The sequence below is a fragment of the Gavialis gangeticus genome, unplaced genomic scaffold (assembly GCF_001723915.1).
Source record: "Gavialis gangeticus isolate Ggan-Ray unplaced genomic scaffold, GavGan_comp1, whole genome shotgun sequence".
NCBI lineage: Eukaryota > Metazoa > Chordata > Crocodylia > Gavialidae > Gavialis > Gavialis gangeticus.
The window spans coordinates 119,159,232-119,181,247 of NW_017729022.1; the positions used below are offsets into that span (position 1 = coordinate 119,159,232).

Here is a 22,016-nt window from a genome sequence, read left to right on the forward strand (position 1 = left end):
GGTGGGGTGGGGTGGGGTGGGGGGATCCCAAGCCACCCCTTGCAGGCTGGAACTCTACCATCCTGCAAAGGAAGGCCTATGGTTTCCCACATTTTTCTCATTTAAAAGGAGAATCCATTTTAAAAGTTTGTTCACAACCCTTCCACAGATTCTCGTGACCCACTTTTGGGTCGTCACCCACAGGTTGAGAAACGCTGGGCTGGGGAGGTTTGCACACATTCCAGCACGCTCTGAAAGCTTTGCTGGTCTGCCAGGTGACAGATTGCAGAAATGCACACAGCAATCCTGATTAGTTAACCCAGAATGCCCATGGACAACACATGTTTCCCTATAGCACAATGTGGGGATTGCAAAAGGAGAGTGGTCTGGAACAGAGACTCTCCAGGAGAAACCGAATGTCTGTACAAGGCCTTGGTTTCCCTGGGCTAGCCCTCCCTATTAAGAAAATGTTACTGAGCTGGAAGTAAAGACTAAGTTGCATTTACTTGCATAGTTTCATCCTGGTTCCCAGTGTGAAAGAATGTTGCAAGGATGTTGGTGCCTGGGATTTTTTTTTTTTAATTAGAAGACATCCTGAGTTTGTTTAAAAGGAGCTCTTAAGACTGTTGTTTTGTAGAAGAAATTTAAAAAAATAACAAACCTGCTATTCAAATACCATCCATTCATGTTAACATGCCAAAATGATGCAGCTTCAGAGCTAAGATTGGAATCTCTTTAAGGGCTCTCTGCTTTTATGGTGTAGATGCTATTTATTTTCTGGCCATTAACAATTAAAAAGGAGGCTTTTGGCTTTTTTTCTTTCTTCTTTTTTTTTTGGTTTTCTAATCAGAAACTTTTGCTATGTTCTTTGTTTTTGTATTTTGCATCCTGTATTTAAGCAGGAAGGGGCTCACACTGTTCTTTAAAACAGGGGCCACGCAACACTTTAATAGATATAAAATGCCACCTATTAGGGCCTGGAGTTGGTTAAAGCATGGGATCTTACCTGCATTTGAGCAGTGAGGAGGAATACAAGGGTAAAAAGACAGGAGGTGCATGAAAGTGCTACATGTTCTACAGCTTTTCTTGTAACCTTCACTTTAGTCCTGGGCAGACAATAATGAAGACCTCAGATTGTAGAGAAGAAAAGGAAAGAATGGTAAGAGTACTCACTCAGTGGGAACTAGCTTCCAAATCCAGGTCTCAGGGAAAAATGTCCGAATGGTGTTTATCATCATCTCTGAACCACCGTAAGCATTACTAAAAACCCTTGCGTCTTCTAGGGAGGAAGAAGAGAAATGAACATAGGAAAAGTGTAATGTTGGGCAGGGTACTCAAAAGTGATCTGTTATGCTGTGACTATATACTCTGTCAGCTGAAACAGAGTAAGTAATCCTTGCAGTAATTTTTGCAGAAAAAAATCCCATTTGAATATTTCTGCATCAAGAAATTTCTTTCTTTTTTTTTTTTTTTTAATTCCCCCCCTGCAGAAATATTGTAAAAAGCAAAAAGCTGTGGGGGAAAATGACTCTCTCACAATTTTTGATTGTACCTCCTTTGTACCATTTTTTAGTTAGAAAATAGTATGGACTACGAGTTTTCCCCCTACTTTCTTATACTTTCTGTTTTCCACCATTATTTTACCCTTGGAAAGTTCACAGGGCAGTTAGCCAGAGCCTCTGATTAGCTATAATAATTACAGTGCTCATGGTTCCAGTGATCTATCCCAGGCCCTCTTCTTACAGCAAAAAGTGGAATAAGGCTGATGAGATGAGTCTCAGGAATGGTTTCCTTACAAAGATCCCAAACAACCTATTCAAGGCGCTGTTCCCAATTTAGAGTTGGGGCTATAATGGAGAGTTATCTCTAACTATTCATTCTATAGGAGAACTACTGTACCTCAGCCAGTTAAATCAGTAGCTGGCAACTTTTTACAAGCCATGGGATGGGTATCAGGTGCCTTTAGTTGCATGTCAGCAGCTGGGGCTTTCCCCGTTTCCACACTAGAGCCAAGCAGCTGGGAACTGCATCTGTGCCATTGCTGCTTCTCTGAGCTTCATGCTTCCTGGCTGCTGCATGAGTGCAGCTTCCAAGTAGTGGAGAGCTGTGCCAAAGCCATGTAGCTGCAAACTGTGTCTGTGCTGCTGCTGCTTTTCCTTGATTTCCTCCAACCCCCTTACCTCCCTGTTGCAGCTAGGGCACAGCTCCCCACTGGCTGAGAGCTGATCCTGTGGCAGAGGTGGAGGTGGAGGGGGTGGGGAAAAGTGACAGTGATGTAGACACAGATGGAAGCTGCCCCACCCCAGCACAGCTCCTCATTGCCCAGGCCTGGGGCAGGTGTGGGTGCAAGCAAAGGCAAAACCCTCCAGCTCTCTGGCCTGGATCCAGTGGCTCCATGAGAAATATTTTGCCCATGCCATTTTCTGCCAACCCATAAGGTAGAGCAAAGGGGTGGGAGCACCAGCACTGAACAATTCATTTACTTGGTGTGTGCTTCAGCTGTCCCATGTGTTATGTGAGGATAATGATAATTTTTCATCTCCATGGCATAGGGAGAAGGATAATTATAATACCTGTTTTCTTTGCAAAAGGCTTTGAGATCTATAGATATTAAATGCTAAGTATTATAGTATCTTAGGGCTATTAGTGGCCCCATTATATTTTTGAACTGATTTGCCATGTTTAGATTTTTCAGTCACTGTTGAGCTGGTAAAAGTCTCTAGAATGATCAACCCTGAAGAATAAAATCGTTTTCTTCCTCTGAAAGAGGCAAAGCCATAGCCTTCCCTCCCTTTCCCATTTTCTTCCTACACCCAACTAGCAGGGAGGTCATTCTCTGTTTCTGCAGGGATTATCTGCCACGGACAATGTAAAGCAAGCCATAGTGTAGGGATCTGTCACAGTGAAATCAGAGATGCTGACTGGCAAATTTATTTTACCCAGGAACAATTCTGAGGAGCAGGCTAATTGGAAGTGGTCAACTGCAAGTGGAAGAGGAAAACCCCTAATGCCTTATCCCAGGCCATCTAGCCTACTTCTTTATTTTTTACGCAGTACCTGGATACTTATCACGTTCATCTTCTTCAGGGCATGCTTTTTCTGTTTTGCACACAACTGGCTTCCTTATCGTAGAGTTTGTAAAAATCTTGAGACCCAGATCCTTAAAATAAAATAATATATTAATTGTGTTGTTTGCTGAATTTACTAATTAACCATCAAAGCACATCACCTATCCTACATCTTATTTATTAATAAATGGCAAGGAAAGACAAGCAGCTTTCTTTTTTTTCCCTGCCTTACTCTCCTTTTTCTGTGCTTTTAGCATAGTTACATGCAAGGCTCAGTGTCACTGTGGCTCATTTATCACTAGGCCACTTATCAATGACACCTGCTGGTCATTCAACAGCAGCAGTGGTAGTACTCAGGTCTGCCCATCACTGCTGGGTAAAGGAGTCATGGCAACATGAGGCCAATAGAAGTGGAGGGAAGTGACCTAAGATTAGCATGCAGCATTGACTCTGACCCTTGTGATGGACTGCAGAGGCTAAAACAAAGTCCCTTGTTCACAATGGTTATACTAGCAGGATCCAGTTTGAGTAGCTGAGGCAACCCAATGCTGAGAGTACAAAGATCCTGCACACAGCGAATTAAGTGTTTAACTTCATAGTTTCATAGTTGTTAGGGGCTGGAAGGGACCTTACAGATCATTACCAGTTTGGTGTGGTCCTAGACTCCTCCTTGGTTCTCTAATGGGGCACCCCAGTATTACCATGAGGTGCAGCATACATCAGTTTAGATAACACTGTGGATAATAACAGTTGGCTAAATATTACTTGTTGAATTAAAAGTTTGACCAATGCAGGTCATCTTTAGCTAATAAATCATTCTGAACCCGTTCCACATTCCTGTTATTTTATCCTTTATGTAAGTGTTTATGGCAACCAGTAGCACTTACTACTGACAGCTGTGACAGGCTCATCTTCTATTTTTTTATTGACTCCTTGTAAGCCAGGTGTAAATGGAACCTTAATACAGTGGTTCTCAACCCTTAAAGCCTCAAGGACCCTCTTCATAACTTGTCTGAATTTATGGTATCCCAGTTGAAAATCACTGAGCAAGATCTAAATTCAGAAGAGATATGGGCGAGGAGGCCTCAAGGCTAAAAAAGAATAATTGATCTGGCTGGTGCCACTCAAGGGCAGCAGGGGCAGGACCTCACTCCACTGTGCCCTGCTCTTTCCACTGTCTGCACCTTTCCCACCCCTTGTCCATACCTCAGAGAGCAAGAGCAGTCCCTGCCACTGAGATTGCACCTGCAGGGTCTTACATGCCAGCAACCGCCCTCATGGCCCTTACCACTGGCCCCAGGAGTGTGAGACAAGTGGAAGGTACGAGTTGGGTTGCAAATCGCAGGTCTGTCTGTTGGTCTACCCACTTGCCCACTTGCAGCAGAGGGTGCTGCTGAGAACATGGAGGGGGCTGGCACCGGGGCCGCTTGGAAGTATGAAAGACATGGAAAAGCAGTGGCAATCCCCAGAGAAACATCCACAGGCACTGCAGGCACGGAATGCCAAATAGGGAAGGAGAATATTTATCTCCTCATGCTGGGGCTGGGTGGCATGGCACCATTAATAAAATCTTGGCACCCTGGCTGGGAATCATTGCCTATACACTGGGAGCAAGATTCTGTAACTTCCTCCATGCTCTTTCCTTTACTGGGCTACTATACTAGGAGTGAAATCTTGCCCCCATTGAAGTCAATGACAAAACCCCCTTTGACATCATGGGGTGAGGATTCCATCCCACATTATTCTCTCATCACTCGTTTCCTTCCTCAAGACCTGAAGGCATCAGGATATAAACAGGGAATTAACAAGGTATCATCAAGTCCCAGCCCACCAGAAATAGCTTAGGTTCACACAAGAGAAATGGAACCAACAGTTCATCCTGTAGCTTTCTCTCTGACCCACTCTGCCTGCATGTTGTAACCCTCCCCCCATTCTCTGTCTGTTTTTTGTTTTTTTGTCTGCAAGCTTCTGGGAGCAGGGATGGTGTCTGATTTGGCAAATAACTACTATATCATAGGTGTGATTGAATAACTACAGCTAATAATAATTAGCAGGCTGGCATAAAAAAGCATCACTGCCAGAGGAGAACGGGAGTTATCAGAGACCCTCAATGCCTCCAGCAAACTCACCTTCTCCCATAGTAGTATGAACCATTTATTGAACAACATTAAAAGATCAGAGGCCTAAGTCTCCCTTCAGTTTTTACCTCCTATGCCGCTCCTTGCACAAAGGTAATAAGACAGTAACAGGGTAAGGGAGGTATTCAGAACACGTACCCTGAAAACCATGTAGACATCACCATCATGGCTAACATTCACAGGCACATAATACAAGCCATTGAAAAAGGCGTTTTTATAGGGGATGCAAGGCTCACTGTTGCCATCTTCCAGGTCGAGTCCTTGGTAGTAATAGCCATACAAGTTTTGTGTATCTAACTCAGAGTAGATCTGGTGGACAGGGATGAAAATAGAGAAACATAAGGAAAGGTCTCAGATTGGCATGCAGTCTGGAGAAATCATACCCAACAGCAGGTGGGTAAGAAGAGAGGTGAATTTCAAAGTCTAAGTACTAGTCCTACTAGTGCTTTTCTAGCAGCTGCACCAATAGAACTGAATCTTCACACATCCCTTTGGTTCCATAAATCTATGGGAGATTTAAACATTTTCAGGGCCTGATTTTTTGTTATTCCCATGTGAGATGTGACCTGGTAACCAGGAAGTGCTACGATAGTAACAGTGCAATAAGTAGTAACACAAGCAGACATTGCAGATGGACTCAGTTACATCCCACCATATTGCCTGCTGGGCCTACAGGACAGAAGATCTTAGGAAGCAGGGTCATGAAGGAGAACTCAGAACTGCCTGTTGGCACATCCCTGCCATGTTAAGCTAATGACATGGTAGACTGGATATATCTGAGTAAAGGGAGTGTAAGGGAGTAAAGGGACTGTACAGGGACTGAGTAAAGGGACTGTAAGTCTTGGAGGCAAGACTTACAGTCTCTGGAGAGAGCTCTCTCCCAGGATTCAGAAGCAAGACACTCTGGTCTATAGCCCGCAGGGCACAGTATGAGTTGGCAGCAGCTTCAAGGTGGAGGCTGACATCAGAGCCTGGAAGCCCCTGTTTCTCAGAGAACTGCAGCTGGACCTGGAATTAAGTAGAGAAATAGTAGCTACTGAGGAAAAGCATTTTGGTGCATAAATGACAACATTGTGGGAAGACGAATAGGTTCTCATCTTTCACCATCCCTGTGAATCAAAGTCCTCACCATCAAATAGTCTTCTGGAGGCCCTGTTCTGGGACTGACATGACCATTTCTACCCTCATCCATCTCCCTCTCCTCCTTTCACTGCTGTTTCCATCTATTTTCTTCCTATAAACTTCTTCTATTTCCTTTCTATTCTTGTCTATACTGCCATTCACTTTGTTAGTCCTCCAGGTGAGCACTTCCTTTTCTGTCTCTCCTATCAGACTAGCCTAAGTCCAGGGCTGATGTAAATGGAGTGACACCTGCCTGGTTCCCCTAGCTTGTGGCAATATGGCCAGGTCTTGAAGAGAAAATGAAGTTCTCACCTTGTTCTTGAAGCACAGTTCTATATTCAGGTAAGTGCTATCAGCCACCACCTCCCTATGAGGGTGCACAGTGTAGACCATCAACCTGGCATTGGGGGCCAACTTCTCACTGATAGGCAGCTGGATAGTGAATATGCCATGAAAATCTGTGGAAAGAATATGGAGGTAATAGTAGAAGAAAGAAGGAGAGCAAATTGGAGGAATTGGGGTTTTGGTGGAAGGGTTAGATTTTTTACTGCAAGCTAAAAGTTGCTTTAAACGGAAATGACTGGATATTGGGAGACCTGTCTCTCACTGCCCTCAATACCACGCCAACACTAAGATGCTGAGCACATGGCACCTGGCTGAGAGTGGTGGGATGTGTGCTGCAATTGATGAGGAATTCTGCATGCTTCAGTTCTGCACAGGAGAATCTGTGTGCAAGCAGCACAGCAAAGCACCTGATGCTGTCTGCAAAGATCAATTCTAGAGCCCTCAGCACCAAATAACACAGGCCTCTATCTCCTAATCTAATTGAGAGTTGCTTTAGCTGTGAGAGTAGCTAGATTATTGCAATTCACCCGCACCTGGAGAAAGACAGAGGACAAAAGATACACACAAGGAGTGAAACATGCATAAGTCTCCTGCCAGTATTTTTAACTGAAGACAGGCTAGAAAGAGAATTGCTTCCAGAATAAGAATATTATTCACCAGTATAAGCACAGACATCAGTTTGCTGTGCATTTGTCATTCCTGAATATCTGGAGTCATTGTCAAACAACTGGGAAAAGGACAACAAGTCCCAAAGTGATGCTTAGCCTAAAAACACGTCAGAAAGGGTGAAATTATGCATTACACTTAAACCATCTAAATCTGTGGCACATTAAATGTGTTAAAGTTAGCGCATGCCGTGAGCCGTTGCATGTTAAGGGATAATATTATTTCTGGCCTGCACAGCTCAGAGTTATCATTAGAGGATATAGCTAGAAACCAGGACACTGGGCTCTATCCCTGCTATAGGTGGGGGAGGAGGGCTGGGAACGGTGCACCCTGGGGTGCTGGAGGACTGAAAATCTCTCATTTTATCTCTCAGAAGCAGACTGAAGTTACTATAACACAAGCTAGGTCATGAGCGACTGCTGCCGCTTTATTCGGGGGGACACATGCCCCTCCCCCCTGCCCCAGTGACCAGTCTCACTGACTGGGTGGGAGGGTCCTCCTGTGGCCAATCTAGTTGCCCTGGGGGGGTGGGGCACTGCCTATGTGTACACCCCCTATGTGTCACCACTGAGCTAGGTTGCACAGCCCAGAGTTAACCCTCACCTAAAGTAGTGTAATTTTGAAACACTCAGTAGGCACTTAGCACAAGCTAAGGAACTTTAACGTGTGAACAGCCACATATTAAGAGACCTTACCATGATCTAAGTGTAACATGTAACTTCACCCAAAGTGATGTTTGTCATTCTCTAGATGTACAAAGGTTTGGTCACCTAATCAATGAGCAGAAACAATAGCATATGACAGACCGTAACCCAGTTAATGTACCTCTGTGGTCTTTCTCACAAGCTGGGCATGTCTACATGAGATATTTACTATGGAGCTGCCCAATTAGCTCCCTAGTAAATTTTAGTGTCTACAAATACTACCCTGCTTCAGAGTTTTTTTGTGAGCAGCAACACACATGTAGGCACTGATGCAACTGGCTGGGGCATGAGAGTGCTTCAGTGTGGGGGCTGCCTGCCAGCTAGACCTGCACTGGAGCACCCTCACGCCCCAGCTAACTCCTCTGCAGCACACTGAGCCAGGTCAGAGCAGCTGCAGGCTGGCAGGCTGACACGCTGCCCCCCTCCCCGCAGTTCTCTGCCAGTTGGGGCTGCTCTGACCTGCCTCAGCATACTGCAGTCCTGGGCACATGTTCAAATGGTGCATCTGGGAGCAGTAAACTCTAGTGCAAACTATGCTGCAATTTATTGCTTCAAATTAATTGAATGTGTAGATGCTCCCCATCCATGTGAATAACCCTATTGAGATACACAGTCTGATAGTTGAGAACTGTGTCCCTTATCTGCATATCCACATTGGTATGTATGGCCGAAGGAATGGGAACAATTTATGTCTGTTTTCCTGTGTTCACTTATTTTAACTGTATTTTAATTGTTTGGCTATAAGGAGCCAAGTGAGTCAGGTTTGTGTGCACTGACCTTCCCTTTCAAAATGGTGACATTCATAAGGGTACTAATATTGTGAGAGAAAACTGGGAAAGGTTGCTGAGGGTTCAGCAATCACTATGACTTGGAGAGACCCTCACATCAGAGGTGACAATGAAGCCCTAGTGGAATCTGTGAAGGAAGCAGCCTCTGGCATGGTGTTGTCTGCCATCAAGCCCCACAGGAAAAAGTATTTGTGGAATGCAACTCCCTATCCTGGGTTCAGCGTAGGACTTGTCACCCACTTGTTTCTAAAGAGCTGAAATCCTTGAAGTATCGATAAGTGCAGTTTTTAGTAGTGGGTCAGCTTGAGGTCTGTATCTGCTAAAACCAGTGTGTAAAACTCATCTGGTCCCATGGGCCAGATGACTGGCATGTGAACAGTTCACAGGCCGGATGAATCATAGAAAATAAGGCTGGAAGGGACTTTGAAAGATCACCGAGTCCAACCCTCCTGCTCTGGGCAGGAATACTTCTGAGATCAAATTATCTCATCAAGGTGTCTGTCCAGTCTCCTTTTGAAGACTTCTAAGGTTGGGGACTGCACCACCTCCTTGGGAAGTCTAGTTCAGATTCTGGTCCCACTTACCATAAAGAAGTTCTTCCTTACATCCAACCTGAAAGCAGCCTCTAACAGTTTATGGCCATTGCTCCTTGTCCTCCCCTGGGGCACCCTAGTGAACAGTTTTTCTCCCAGCTCCTGATATTCACCCCTTACATACTTATAGATGGCCTCCAAGTATCCCCTCAGTCTTCTCTTCCCCAGGCTGAACAGTCCAGATCCCTTAGTCTTTCTTCATAAGGTTTGTCTTCCAGGCTCTTAATCATTCTTGTAGCCCTTCTCTGGACCCCTTCAAGATTGTCCATGTCTTTTCTGAAGTGTGGCACCCAGAACTGTACACAGTACTCCAGCTGGGGTCTCACCAGCACCAAGTAGACAGGAAGTATCACTTCCTTGGCCTTGCTCATGACACATTGGTTAATGCATCCCAGTATGCTATTAGCTTTGTTGGCTACAGTGTCCCACTGGCAGGTCATGTTCATCCTGCAATCAACCATAACCCCAAGGTCCCTTTCAGCCATCGTGCTGGCCAGAACATCTCCTCCTAACCTATATTCATGTTGCTGATTACTTCTCCCCAGATGAAGCACTATATATTTATCCTTATTGAACTGCATCTAGTTCCGCTCCGTGCACCTTGCCAACTTGTCCAGGTCTGCTTGGATCCACATCTTATCCCCTAGTGTGACTGCTTTTCCCCATAACTTAGTATCATCCACAAACTTGGCCAGTGTACTCTCCATATCTTCATCTAAATCTTTGATAAAGATGTTGAACAGCACGGGGTCAAGAACTGAACCCTGTGGGACATCACTTGCCACCTCCCACCAAGATGATACAGACCCATCCACTAACACTTTCTGGGTTCAGCCCCTTAGCCATTTCCCAACCCACCTGACCATGGACTCTGCCAGCCTACACTCTCCCAGTTTTTTATAAGAGAGTCATGGCAAACCGTATCAAAGGCCTTTTTAAAATCCAAGTATATGACATCAATTGCGTCTCCCACATCTAAGCAGTTCATTACTTGATCATAGAGGGAGATGAGGTTAGTCAGACACAATGTGTCCACAATACAACCATGTTGGCTATCCTTCAGCATCATGCCTTCTGCCAGTCTCTCACAAATTAACTTGATAATTTTTTTCCCAAAATTTACCCAGTATTGAGGTCAAACTGACCAGCCTATAGTTTCCCAGATCCTCCCTCCTCCCCTTCTTAAAGATTGGCACCACATTGGCCCTTTTCCAGTCTTCTGGGACCTCTCCCGAGCACCACAAGTCTTCAAATACCTTCGCCAGCAGTTCCGCAATGACGCCAGCCAATTTCTTCAGCACTCTTGGGTGTAGTCCATCTGGTCTTGCCGACTTGAAGACATTCATCCGCTCTAAGTGCTCCCTCACCAGTTTGGCACTGACCATTGGTTGGCATTTGTCCCCCCTGCATCCGTCCAGTGTCCGACCAGGCGGGCGACCACCAATTGTATGCAGGAACACCGACGCAAAGTATTTATTAAAGAGTTCATCTTTCTCCTGACTATCTGTTATCAACTGTCCCATCCCACTGTGCAAGGGTCCCACATTTCCCTTGGTCTTCCTCCTGCTCCCTATATACCTAAAGAAGGACTTTTTATTGTTCTTGATTTGGGTCACAAACCTGAACTCAGTCGGTGCCCTTGCCTTCCTTATCCTGTCCCTACAAATATGGGATATACTTGTGTATTCCTCCTTGGTGACTACCTCTTGTTTCCACTGTCCACAAGCCTCCTTGTTCTTTTTCTAAAAAGTTGAAAAGGTACAGGGCTGGCCCCATGGGCCAGATTGGACCCATGGACCCTGCCAAGCATTCTACATATGAGATCCAGCACCTGTGATGCTTGCTCCAGCTTGTCTGGGATTGCAGAACTGCAATCCCAGACTGCTGCAGCTGGTCTGGGGTGGACACCACATGCAACACAGGTCCTGGACTTGATGGGTTGGGTGCTTCAAGTGGCACAGTCCTAGACTGCCCAGGATGAACACAGGTTCTATTGTGTGGGGGACCCATGGAGCATCCCTTCACACACACATGCTGGATAGGGTCCCAGACTAACCCTATATAGGGATGTGGCTCTGTCAGCTGGATCTGGCCTGCAGTCTGTATCTTTTGACATGTCTGTACTAAATTCTAGAAGAGCCAAAATTCTTGAGCCTGTTTAAGGACTAGAAGAGCTGGGTTGCATCAGCAACTGAAGGGGACAAGTGCCCTTTAGCGGTGGTGTGGAGTGACAGCACCGGTAGAACAGTGTCCCCCAGCAGTTGTGTGCAGGGGCAGAGCAACACCTTCTGGTGGAGTGACTGCAATGGTGCAGCAAGCAGCCCTAGCAGTGCTGGGGAGCAACAACAGCAGCAGTGGAGCAGCATCCCCAGTGCTTGTGGAGCAACAGCAGCACCAGCAATAGTGGTGTGCCCCAGTGGTTATGAGGCAAGGGGAAATGTTGGGCTAGCTGAATACTGTATTTACTTGAATAGAAGAGGACCCTGATTGTATGACAATTTATGTATGGAATTGTAATTCTACCTATGGAAAATGTATAAAGTTGTTACAATTTGTGGCCACCTACAAATTCATTAGGGGAACGCAGCAAGGAACCGGGGATGCTCTGTTCACCAGTGTACCTCTCAGGGTAACAAGGAACAATGGTCACAAACTGACAGAGAGCAGATTTAGGCTAGATATCAGGGAAAACTTCTTCATGGTGAGGGTGGCCAAAATTTGGAATGGGCTTCCAAGGGAGGTGGTGCTCTCCCCTGCCTTGGGGGTCTTTAAAAGCAGGCTGGACAGGCATCTGGCTGGGGTCATCTGACCCCAGCACTCTTTCCTGCCTAGGCAGGAGGTCGGACTCGATTATCTGTTGAGGTCCCTTCTGACCCTAGCATCTATGAATCTATGAATTGTCCAGGTATAGAATCTATTTATTGGAGGTTTGCCTTGAATTTGTCCCCCTCCCACTGCTACAGCAGGGAAAAGAAATCTGAGGGAGGGGGTCATATAGCTTCTGTGATCTCTGCTTCCCTCAACTTTTTCCCCTGAAAGCCCTTCCTACTGTCCTTACTGTCAGACCCTGCTCTCCCTGAGCACATGGAAGTGAGAAATAAATTTTAAAACCAAAGGCTCACAATTTACCACATAGTTCTCTGGCCTGGGCCCACTAGAGTCAACAGCATTTCAAGCCAGGGATGACCACAGCATAACACTACTCAAAATGCGTGTACTTCAGATATCCCCCACAGAGGATCTCTGCTAATTAGCCCTCACTCATGATTGGAACTGGGGTTTTTGTCACAAGTCCTGGGATGCTCCAAAAACTGATATGCAGACGAGGCACAGGACAAAGTGGTCTGGCTCCACCCCATGAAGGGTGGGGCCACACTAATCATCTGCAACAGAGGGCACTTCACTTATTTATTATAGTGCTTACTTCCTTGCAGAGGGACTGGTCAGGGCAGTGGCCGGGTAGGGACAAGTTTGTAGTAAACGTTACCATGTGCCTGTTCAAAGCACATTCTAACTTTAATACTGCACAGAACTAACAACAGACATACTCAGTGCCTTGTGAGACAAGGCCCTTAGAAATAGTGGGTTCAGTCTGACTTTGAAAGCCAGGGTATGAACTGCAGGAGGCAACACAGGTACTTTTCTGAACAAGGGACACTGATTGCAGCTTATGTGGAAGATGGGTTCAGGAAGCATATCTGATTTAGCTGTTGTACTCATTTACAATTTTAATCCTGCTTCATTTACAATACTTTAGAAATAATGGTAGCAAGCTCTAAACTTTACAATTCACACCTCTCTTTCCCCATGGTAACAAGATCCCAGCACTTACCATGTTCCATGTTGACTTCCTTTGTGCCACTGAGGACAATTGTGCCTTTTGCCAACACCTGTTCATAAAAGGACACCATGAGACAGAATCAGCGAAAACCCAGTCAAGATTGATGGTTCTCTTATGTACAATCTGTAGCACAGGTTTTTAATGGCTAGGGTGAATATTATGTTCATGAAAATGAGGGACAAGTAACTTCAGAAGAAATAGTCAGGGTTGTGGACAGGACTTAAGCTACTTTTTCCTCTTCCTCATACACAGCTCTGCTAGTGTCCCTTAGTTCTGCCTTGCAGCCCCCCTGCTATTCCAATCCTGGGTTCCCCACACTGCTCAACCAGTGCCCATTACTCCTGCCTTATTCCAGTTCTGGCATCTCCTTTTGAGCTGTGTAACTGTGGATTTAGACAGAGTCCAGCTGGCGGTACTTCTGTGCTCTCCTCTCCCTGAAGAGCCCTGTTTGATTTCAGGGAATTTGTATTTACTTAGCTAGAAGTGTTACTGGGCTGCTCTCTGATGGGGCCCTTTGGTAAGATTATGGCTTGGCTCTGATCTTTACCCAAAAACCTATTTAGATTACATGCTTCTGATTACTCAATAGTGGTCAGAAGCAAAGAGGTTTTCTGGCAAACATAGTAGGGCCTTGATACGTACCACATAGTAGAAGTTCATACTGGTGGCATCCCCATACCCATCTTTGTTCAGGATATAGTGCACCATGATTGCCTTCTGTTGGCCACAGCTCAGCTGCTCTCTCTCTGGCTCAATCTTAACAAAGCTGTTAGTGCGGGAGTAGAAACGTCGGATGTAGAATACAGCATGAGTGTCCTCAAAGTTTGTCCAGCCAAAGTCTGAACAGTCCACATATTTTGCCTGAAAAGAAACATGGGAAAGATGGTAGGGGGGAGGAAAGGCAACAATTAGATGATGTAATGAAGAGAATGTGAAAGTATCAGACATGTTAATTATGCCTGTTTCTAAAATGTTCTGTGTCAAGAAGTGTAGCTGCATTTTAGGGTATGAGCACATCTGGGCTGTTCTTGCACAGCAAACTCAGCTGGGTTGCTTTCTGCTCCAACACTTAATAACTCCATAGGTCTATGCAGGTTAGAGAGGTGAGCTCAGAGCCTTGCAGATCTGGCTAAAGTGGCACTGGGTGTTAGGGGATGCTGTAGAGCTAGAGCTACATGGATTCCAGCCAGACTGGATCAGCTGACTCTGCTTTCCCCATGGTTTGGGCATCCAGTGTGGGTGAGACAGAACAAAGGAGCCACCAGGGAGGTTCTGCTCTGGGAAGATTGTGGGAGTCGGGTATGTCAGCAGGGAAGACATCTGTTCTGAAGAGAAGCAGGAAGGAAGTGCCTCAGCCCTGCCCCTTTTTCCCCCATCATCTTGGTGGAACAGCCTGTCCCTCTTCAAGCACTTGTGCACCTCAATAGTTCTTTCCAGGTCAGACCTGCCTTGGGGTTTCAGGAGTCACCCCCGTTGCCTGCATGGGTATACTTAGCAGTTTTTACAGTTTCTCTGGTGCTATCTGAACGAGGGCTAAGCTCTGGGAAAACCTCAAAAGCAGAGGAAGCTGCAGACATGCTGAAGAGGCTAAGACCTAACTGAAGAGTGAGCAGGAAGAAGACAAAACAGAAAGAGCTGCAGGCAGGGAGGGGATATTGCTTATTAACATTCAGATTGCTGCACCAAGTCACAGTGTGAGTCACTCGACCACAAGCTGCCTCCTCTACCCTGAAAGCCACATAGCATGATGCTGTCCATGAGAACACCAATGTGCTTCGCACCCCTCCCACAGAGGCATTTCTCTCTAAGGTGCACAACACAGGGCCTGTTCCCAACAGGGTAATCCCAGGCATTCACCCTAATTCTTTGTTAAGCATCTTTATTAAATGGAAAAAAATATTTGGAAAGCAAAACCTGAGTCCTGCAAACTCCCTGCATGGTGAGTCATTAATCTGCTCCTCTGCCTGCATCTGCTGTCCCGTTTCCTGCTTGCAAACATTTTGCAAGTGGCCCTTGATACCATTTTAGTTGTGTAGCCCAGTTCCAAGGAACTGTCCCTGTTACTGCTGTGACTTTCTGTTACTTACCCTCAGCTCCAATCTGGGATCAAAGAGGTTGGAGGTGTTGAGGTAAAACAGAGCAGCGCCATTCTTGTCTGTGGTGTAGTTAGCCAGGTACATTCCACTGAGCTCTAGGTGGATGATCTCATTTGCAATGGGGTTGCCTTCCTCATCTTTCAGATTGATCTGAACAGAATAGAAGAGCCAGGAAACTTAGATGGCAAATGGAGCCTGCTTGCTTTCCCTTCATGAGTTTAGTTGGCTTCAAAGGCTGAGGAGCTCTAAAGACATCTTGTGGGGTATGTGAAAGGGAATAGCAGCAGGCAGGACTGCCGTAGAATGAAGTGTGTTTAAGACACATGTGTACCCTTCAGACTACTTTGTAGGGTGAGGAGGAATTCCTTTGGAGGTTCACCCACAGGACAAAGAAACACAGGGAAAGTACTCCTGACAGGGAAAGGGGAAGAAAGACTACCTAAAGTTTCAAGTATTAAAGATTATCCTTAGTCTTCATCATGGAAATCCCTTCCTGACTCTTCAATGGCAGTTGATTCCAGGATATAAAGGGTGGATTATAGGCTGCCAATTGGGAGACCACGATTCACATCCTGACCTCAGACTCTTATTCTCTGAGCCAATGGGGTGGAATGGCCTTGAAAGGCACTGCTTTTTACTGGATGCTGGCTCATAAAACTTGAAGCAATTAGAGGCCCTCTTTTGATCCTTTTTCTTAATGATGACCCTTCCCCCTCATCCCATATCATCCATTGCTTCTTTGACCCATAGACATCATGTAATTATGACTGAAGACTGGCCCACTGACCTCCCAACCAGTTTTTCTCATGTTTTCTGAAAGCAGCTAACATGGTGGGGAGACTTTTGGTGTAGAGGCTATTGCCATGAACTGTTATCGTGGGAATCTGCTACTGGGAGTAGAGATGGCCATAAGCAGAGCAGAACTGAGACCCTTTTCCATGACCGGAGAAGGTTGTGTCTCTGCCATCCTACCTGTCCAAAGTAAGGGAGTCCCCTTTTGTAGTATTGATCCATGTTCTGAAACCATATGCTTTTGCGCCCTTCGTAGATGAAAACTGAGTCAGAGCTGCTAATCTGCACACCTGTGAGAGGCCCAGTGGCAAAGAAAAAACAAAAGAATCAGAGATGGGGAAATGTGAGGCTTTTAAAAAGCCCTACTGAGTGACCTGGCCATGGGTACAGAAATCTGGAGGGAATAACTGTATGTTTGAAATGATTCTTAATGCTGAGCTCTGCCTAACGGCAGGAAGTCACAGACTCCTCTTACAGAGTATTTGTCCACAGGGCAACCCCTCTGACTTGGCCTCCCCAACCATCCCCCTTTGGTGTTACCTGTTCCATTCTCTGTGACCACTGCATCCACCCTAAGGCTGACATACATCCTTGGACGATACCGAAATAACTGGAATTTTGAAGTGGGAATGGCTTTGGTGAGGCAGCCATCCTTCCCCAGCTGAAAAAGAAGGGACAAAGCCAGCGATTATGAAGGGGAGAAAAAAACCCAGTTGTTTCAAGGTCAGACACCTACTTCTTGTCTTCATATGAAAGGCTCTGAAAATCTTAGCTTCATGCTTCCAGCTGTCGTACCTACCTACCTACTGCTCTGTTGTTGTCATATTGTTTTCCTCTTGCTCTATACTTTACCATACCTTCCGCCACTGCCATTTCAGTGCCACCTTCCCCAACTCAGTCCTGCCACTTTCTGAGAACTCTAGCACTGGCCAGCCAGAACATTTAATGACAAACTCAGCTTCAAAGCATATGAGTACCCTGCCTTGACTTTAGTAGTAGTAGCCAGCTCATATCAGATAAAAATCTTGTCTACAGACCTTTTGGAATCTGACTGAGAACACTTTTTCCTTCCATTTATTCTCCCCACTATTTTAATTTCATAAGTGCATACATTCTCCCTTTCTCCACTAAAGCTTCTAGGTCAAGATAAAATCTAGATTTCTAATACTAATTTTTTTGGAGCAATCATACGATTAAGAATTAAACTAAGACTAAAAATAAATACCCAGCCCTTGCAGGACTTCTTTTTACATCAGAAAGTTGCAAGGAAAGGCACAAGAACTGGTTTTTATGTTCTTTGTAAACTGCCCTTGTTACGTGCGCAAGAACACTAAGCATATGTTTACTAAGAAAAGGTGACTATTCCTTGCCCTACTCATTCAGAGTGGGATTATATCTTTGCAGCCAACAGGGTAACATGCTTGGCACTGAATCCGGTGACATGCTTACACCTCTCCCCCTTCAGCTTCTCAGCTCCTTTCAGCTCCTTGGCAGTAGATTTATTCCCACTGCTTTTGCAGAGGAGTGATGCTGCACTTCTCATGAGGCACTTAAACCAGGTTCATGCCTTTTTTTGCCTAGCAGAAATTAGCCATCCCATGAGAACAGTAGGGAGAAAACTGATGTCCTGCCAGATGTGCCCCACTCAGTGAAAGAGGCTCTAATACTTGAGGCTGGGAGTGATGAATAGTTTTTAGGTTTGCATACGCAGTCACTACTCTCCCGGTATGTAACCTACTTCCCTGCAGGGGCCATACATGATAGATTAAATTCATTCTTTATTCTGCCACTCCATCTAAACAGAGCTGATCCTTAAGGTGTAATGTGGAGGCCTGGATCCCAGTTTCCCCATGGCTTCTGTGTCTTTGGCTCTGAAACACATGAGAATTCTGAGGCGCTGAGGCTATTACGATGACATTCCCCAACAAATTATTTAGTTCCTAGCAATAAAGAGAACTCCCTCCCTCGACTCTAGCTCTGCCCATGACATGTTGGGCAGAAACAAGATCTGTTCTAGGTGGACCTCACAGCACTCCCCAAGAAATGAAAAGTCAACCAATAAAGCCATGTGATGCATTAAATGCAAAACTTGTTGGAAAGGAAGAGAGGAAGAGGTAGAGGCCAACATCATACTTGTTCATTGACTCTTTCACATATTTTCTTGGGTTCTTGGTCACATTCACTACGATAGTAATGCGTGTTACAGACACTGAGCTGGACGTTTCCTTGCACAGGCTGTCCATAAGTGTACCTAGTAGAGGAGAAAACAATGAAGAAACAGATTGTGTGGTCACTATTTTTGGATTCAATACAAGAAACAAATATATACCCAGAAAACTAAGAGTCTGTTTATACAACAGACTGTAGCTGAGAACATGGGCAAATGAGCTTATGCGGAGCACTGGCTACTTCCAGGACATAAACTAGCTAATTTAAAACTAGCTCAGATGTCCCTACACAGCAGTTCAGCCTGCAGTATGGACATGCTCTAAGACCCAAACTGGAGTCTTACTGAACCCAAGGTTTGGAGACCTTTTCCTGGTCCTTCTTTTTTTCCACAAGGGAGTCCATCATTGCCATGCACAGAACAAGTTATGTCCCATTAAGCAACATTGTTCAGGACTGCAGGGCACTTCCCCTTTGGCAGAGGCAAATGTAAGGCAATGTTACCTCAATGTAAGGCACTCTTATCTACTAATCTAGGAACTTCTCCTGACTTTTCTTTCAGTTCCTTTTATCCATGTCTTTATCCTGATTAAAAAAATCCAGTAGTGAGTAGACATATATCAATTTATTATCTTCAACCATTGAAATAAACATTAATATACATGACCCCAGCAGTGGGATGCAGTGTGCAAGTGGGTATTCCCAGCATCATGTAGCCTGAAGTGAAAGTGAATCATAGTGGTAAAGTGCCTTGCCAAGACCACACAGTGAGATATTGGCAGAGCCAGGATTAAGATTCAAGAGCTTCTGTTCCCCAGCTCCATGCTCCTTGAACCCAGCCTTGCAGCCTACATGAATATACACTGCCCCCATCATGTGGATACTTACGAAGCGCAAACATTCACTTTGAATTCTTGATCTAAAAGAGAGACCCTTCCTGGGGTTTTGGTTGACACTTCAAACTTTGGCAGCACTGAAAATTAAAAGAGAATAATGTCACACAGAGATACCATAGATGTGAAGTGAAAAGTGGCAGTGAGTCCCTAACTGTACCAACAGTTACGACAGGTGTAAGTGCTAAGAAGGAAGAGGAATGCTGTAGAGGGCATGGGATAGTAAAAACAGGATAAAGCCCAAAATTATACTGCATGAAACCACCCTACCCGGATAGAAATAGAAGGTAATTGACTGAGAGAGACTTAATAGGATAGTCCCTGTCACCACCTTCTTTCATTCTTGCCATGAGTTAGAAACATACTGTATTTACTAGCATACCAGATGCATCTTTCCCCCAAAAATCAGCCCTCCAAAATCAGGCTGCAAGTCTTAATCTGGGAAACTGAGTTTATGCCTGAAATAGAAGCACCCAGTAATCATAGCTTCACAGAACAGTAGCCTGGGAGGGACCTTTGGAGGTCATCAAGACCAACCCCTGCCTGAGGAAGAATTATCCCTATCCAAACCATCCCATACAAATCCGTATCTCATCTATTACAAAAACTACACAGTCACCCCTGTCACACAAACACAAGGCATAACACCTTCATTTCCTAAAGGTAAGTCACAGGGACAGCAGTAGACAATGTCTCACTGCTGCAAGGTTTGGTAAAATATACACAAAAGATCCAAGGAAGAGGGTCATGATCCTCATGACGGAGGAATGTGAAATCCACTACAGTCTGTGTCAATCTGACCAAGGGGTAAAATTCCTTCCCAGTTGTGGTACTTGGCCCAACATTGAGGGGAAGGGCAAGACCCTCTGCCAGAAACCTCTGGGTTTTAGTCCCAGCAGGAGCACGCCTCAACTTTGGCTGCAGTCAAAATCCCCAACCTTGGCTGTAGCCAACACCAGTGCTTCTGAGGAAGGCACAAAAAAACTAAATAAAGACCCTGACACATGTAGCAACAGGATGGAAGAAAATCTTTCTTGGCTCCATGTGACAACAGAAAAGCCAAGAAGCCCAGCAAAAACCCATAGCCCAGCATAAGCATAGCTATTCCTAGATCATCCCTAACAAATTCTTATCCAACTTCTAGTCAGTCTATTCCACTGTTTCACTGCTCTAACAGTGAAAAAGTATTTCCTGATCTCCATGCTGAATAGCACTGGGCCCAGGACAGACTCCTGTGGGACTCCACTCAAAATATCCTGCCCTTCTGATATGGATCATTTTATAATTAACTTGTGCTTGTAGCTATTAAGCCAGTTGTCTACCTACCTTATAGTAGTTTTGTCTAGCCTGCATTTCTCCAATATGTTTATGAGAAGGCCATATGGAAATTTACTAAATACCTTGCTAAAGTCCAGATACACTGAATCCATAGCACTCCCTTCATCAACCCAAGTAGTTACCTTGTCAAAGAACAAGATCAAATTTGTTTGGCATGATTTATTCACAGTTAATCCATGCTGGCTGCTTGTGACCAGCCTTTCCTCCACTAGTTGCTTGCAAATAGAGTTCCTCATGATATACTGTAGTAACTTCTTTGGTATTGAGGGGAGGCTACCCAGTCTATAGTTCCCCATGTCCTCCTTCCTGTTTGTTTTAAAGAGGGACATTATGGACACATCTACAAGTGATGCTATGTTACTGTGGCAAGATGCTATGGCAGTGTAGCACCCACAGGTGTCCACCCGCGACTAGCAGCTACTTCACTGCAGTGGCACGTTCTCCCATTACAGTGCGCCACTATAGCTAAGTAGCTGCTAAAAATAACCATGAGCGACATGTACGGTGCAGTACAGCTGGTTACTGCACCATGTTTTAGAATTTCCGAAAGGAAGTACTAAAGCATGGTACAGTAACAACATCACTATAGGGCAACATGTAGATATGCCCTATGTTGACCTTTTTCTAATCCTCTGGTACCTCCCCCATCTCCCACAACTTCATAAATATGATTGCCAAAGGCTCTGAAATCTCTGACAGTCCCTTCAATACCCTGGGATGCAGTTCATTAGGCCTAGCTGACTTGAATTAATTCAGACTCATCAAAAGCTCCTTGACTATTTATTATCTCTTCTCCAGCTTAACACCATCCTTATCCAAACAATCCTTTGAGTCCTACTCCACCAGGCAGCAGCAGTGGCATGTCTATTCAGGCAGCTGAGGGGATCAGTTGACTTAGTGGCTTACTGCTCTTAAGCATTAATGATCATCTCTCCTTTTTAACAGTCTTGATGTTCCACTAACCAAGCTAACTTTCCTTCTGGCCATTTTACTGCCTGCTAGCTACTTGTCTACTTTTGGCAGCCCCCCTCACAGACTCAGTCTGGGGCACTGCAAACTAGGCCTGTGTGAAGTGGCTAGTATTCGCTTCGGATTTGGTTTTGGCTGATTTAGGGGACACTAATTTGATTTGGTGATTTGGTCCTCTCCCAGCCCGGCAATGGCTGCCCTGCCTGCCCCAGGTCCCAGCACTTTGAAAAAAAAAAGCCCTGACTCACTGGGTGCTGCTGGGCATGGGGGGGAAATCCCCACTCCCCCCCATCCCACACTGCATGGGGGGCTCTGCACAAGCCCCCCCCAAACCCCTTACTCCCCCAGCCCTCCCCCTCACCCAGCTGTGGCCCTTTAAGGAAAAAAAAACCAAGAAAAACCTGGGACTCACTGGTTCCTGCCAGCAGGGGGTGATCCCTGCTGCCTCCTGCTGCCTGGGGGGCTCTTCATGAGCCCCCTGAAGCCCCAAGGCTGCTGCAGGAACCGGTGAGTCATGC

The 22,016-nt window shown here is 45.4% G+C and overlaps 1 protein-coding gene across 1 annotated transcript in view; it reads right to left on the reverse strand.

The window, feature by feature from the left end:
* Window positions 1–22,016, reverse strand: part of LOC109296604 (ovostatin-like) — a 56,037-nt gene that overhangs the window by 17,637 nt on the left and 16,384 nt on the right. Inside the window, exons 7-18 of the mRNA XM_019516074.1 lie at window positions 19,187–19,271; window positions 18,266–18,383; window positions 16,673–16,793; window positions 16,313–16,422; window positions 15,332–15,490; window positions 13,887–14,105; window positions 13,236–13,293; window positions 6,620–6,765; window positions 6,044–6,193; window positions 5,324–5,494; window positions 3,037–3,139; window positions 1,153–1,258 (exon numbers count right to left, since the gene is read on the reverse strand). Coding sequence (XP_019371619.1) covers window positions 1,153–1,258; window positions 3,037–3,139; window positions 5,324–5,494; window positions 6,044–6,193; window positions 6,620–6,765; window positions 13,236–13,293; window positions 13,887–14,105; window positions 15,332–15,490; window positions 16,313–16,422; window positions 16,673–16,793; window positions 18,266–18,383; window positions 19,187–19,271 — 1,546 coding nt within the window. The remainder of the gene's footprint in view (window positions 1–1,152; window positions 1,259–3,036; window positions 3,140–5,323; window positions 5,495–6,043; window positions 6,194–6,619; window positions 6,766–13,235; window positions 13,294–13,886; window positions 14,106–15,331; window positions 15,491–16,312; window positions 16,423–16,672; window positions 16,794–18,265; window positions 18,384–19,186; window positions 19,272–22,016) is intronic.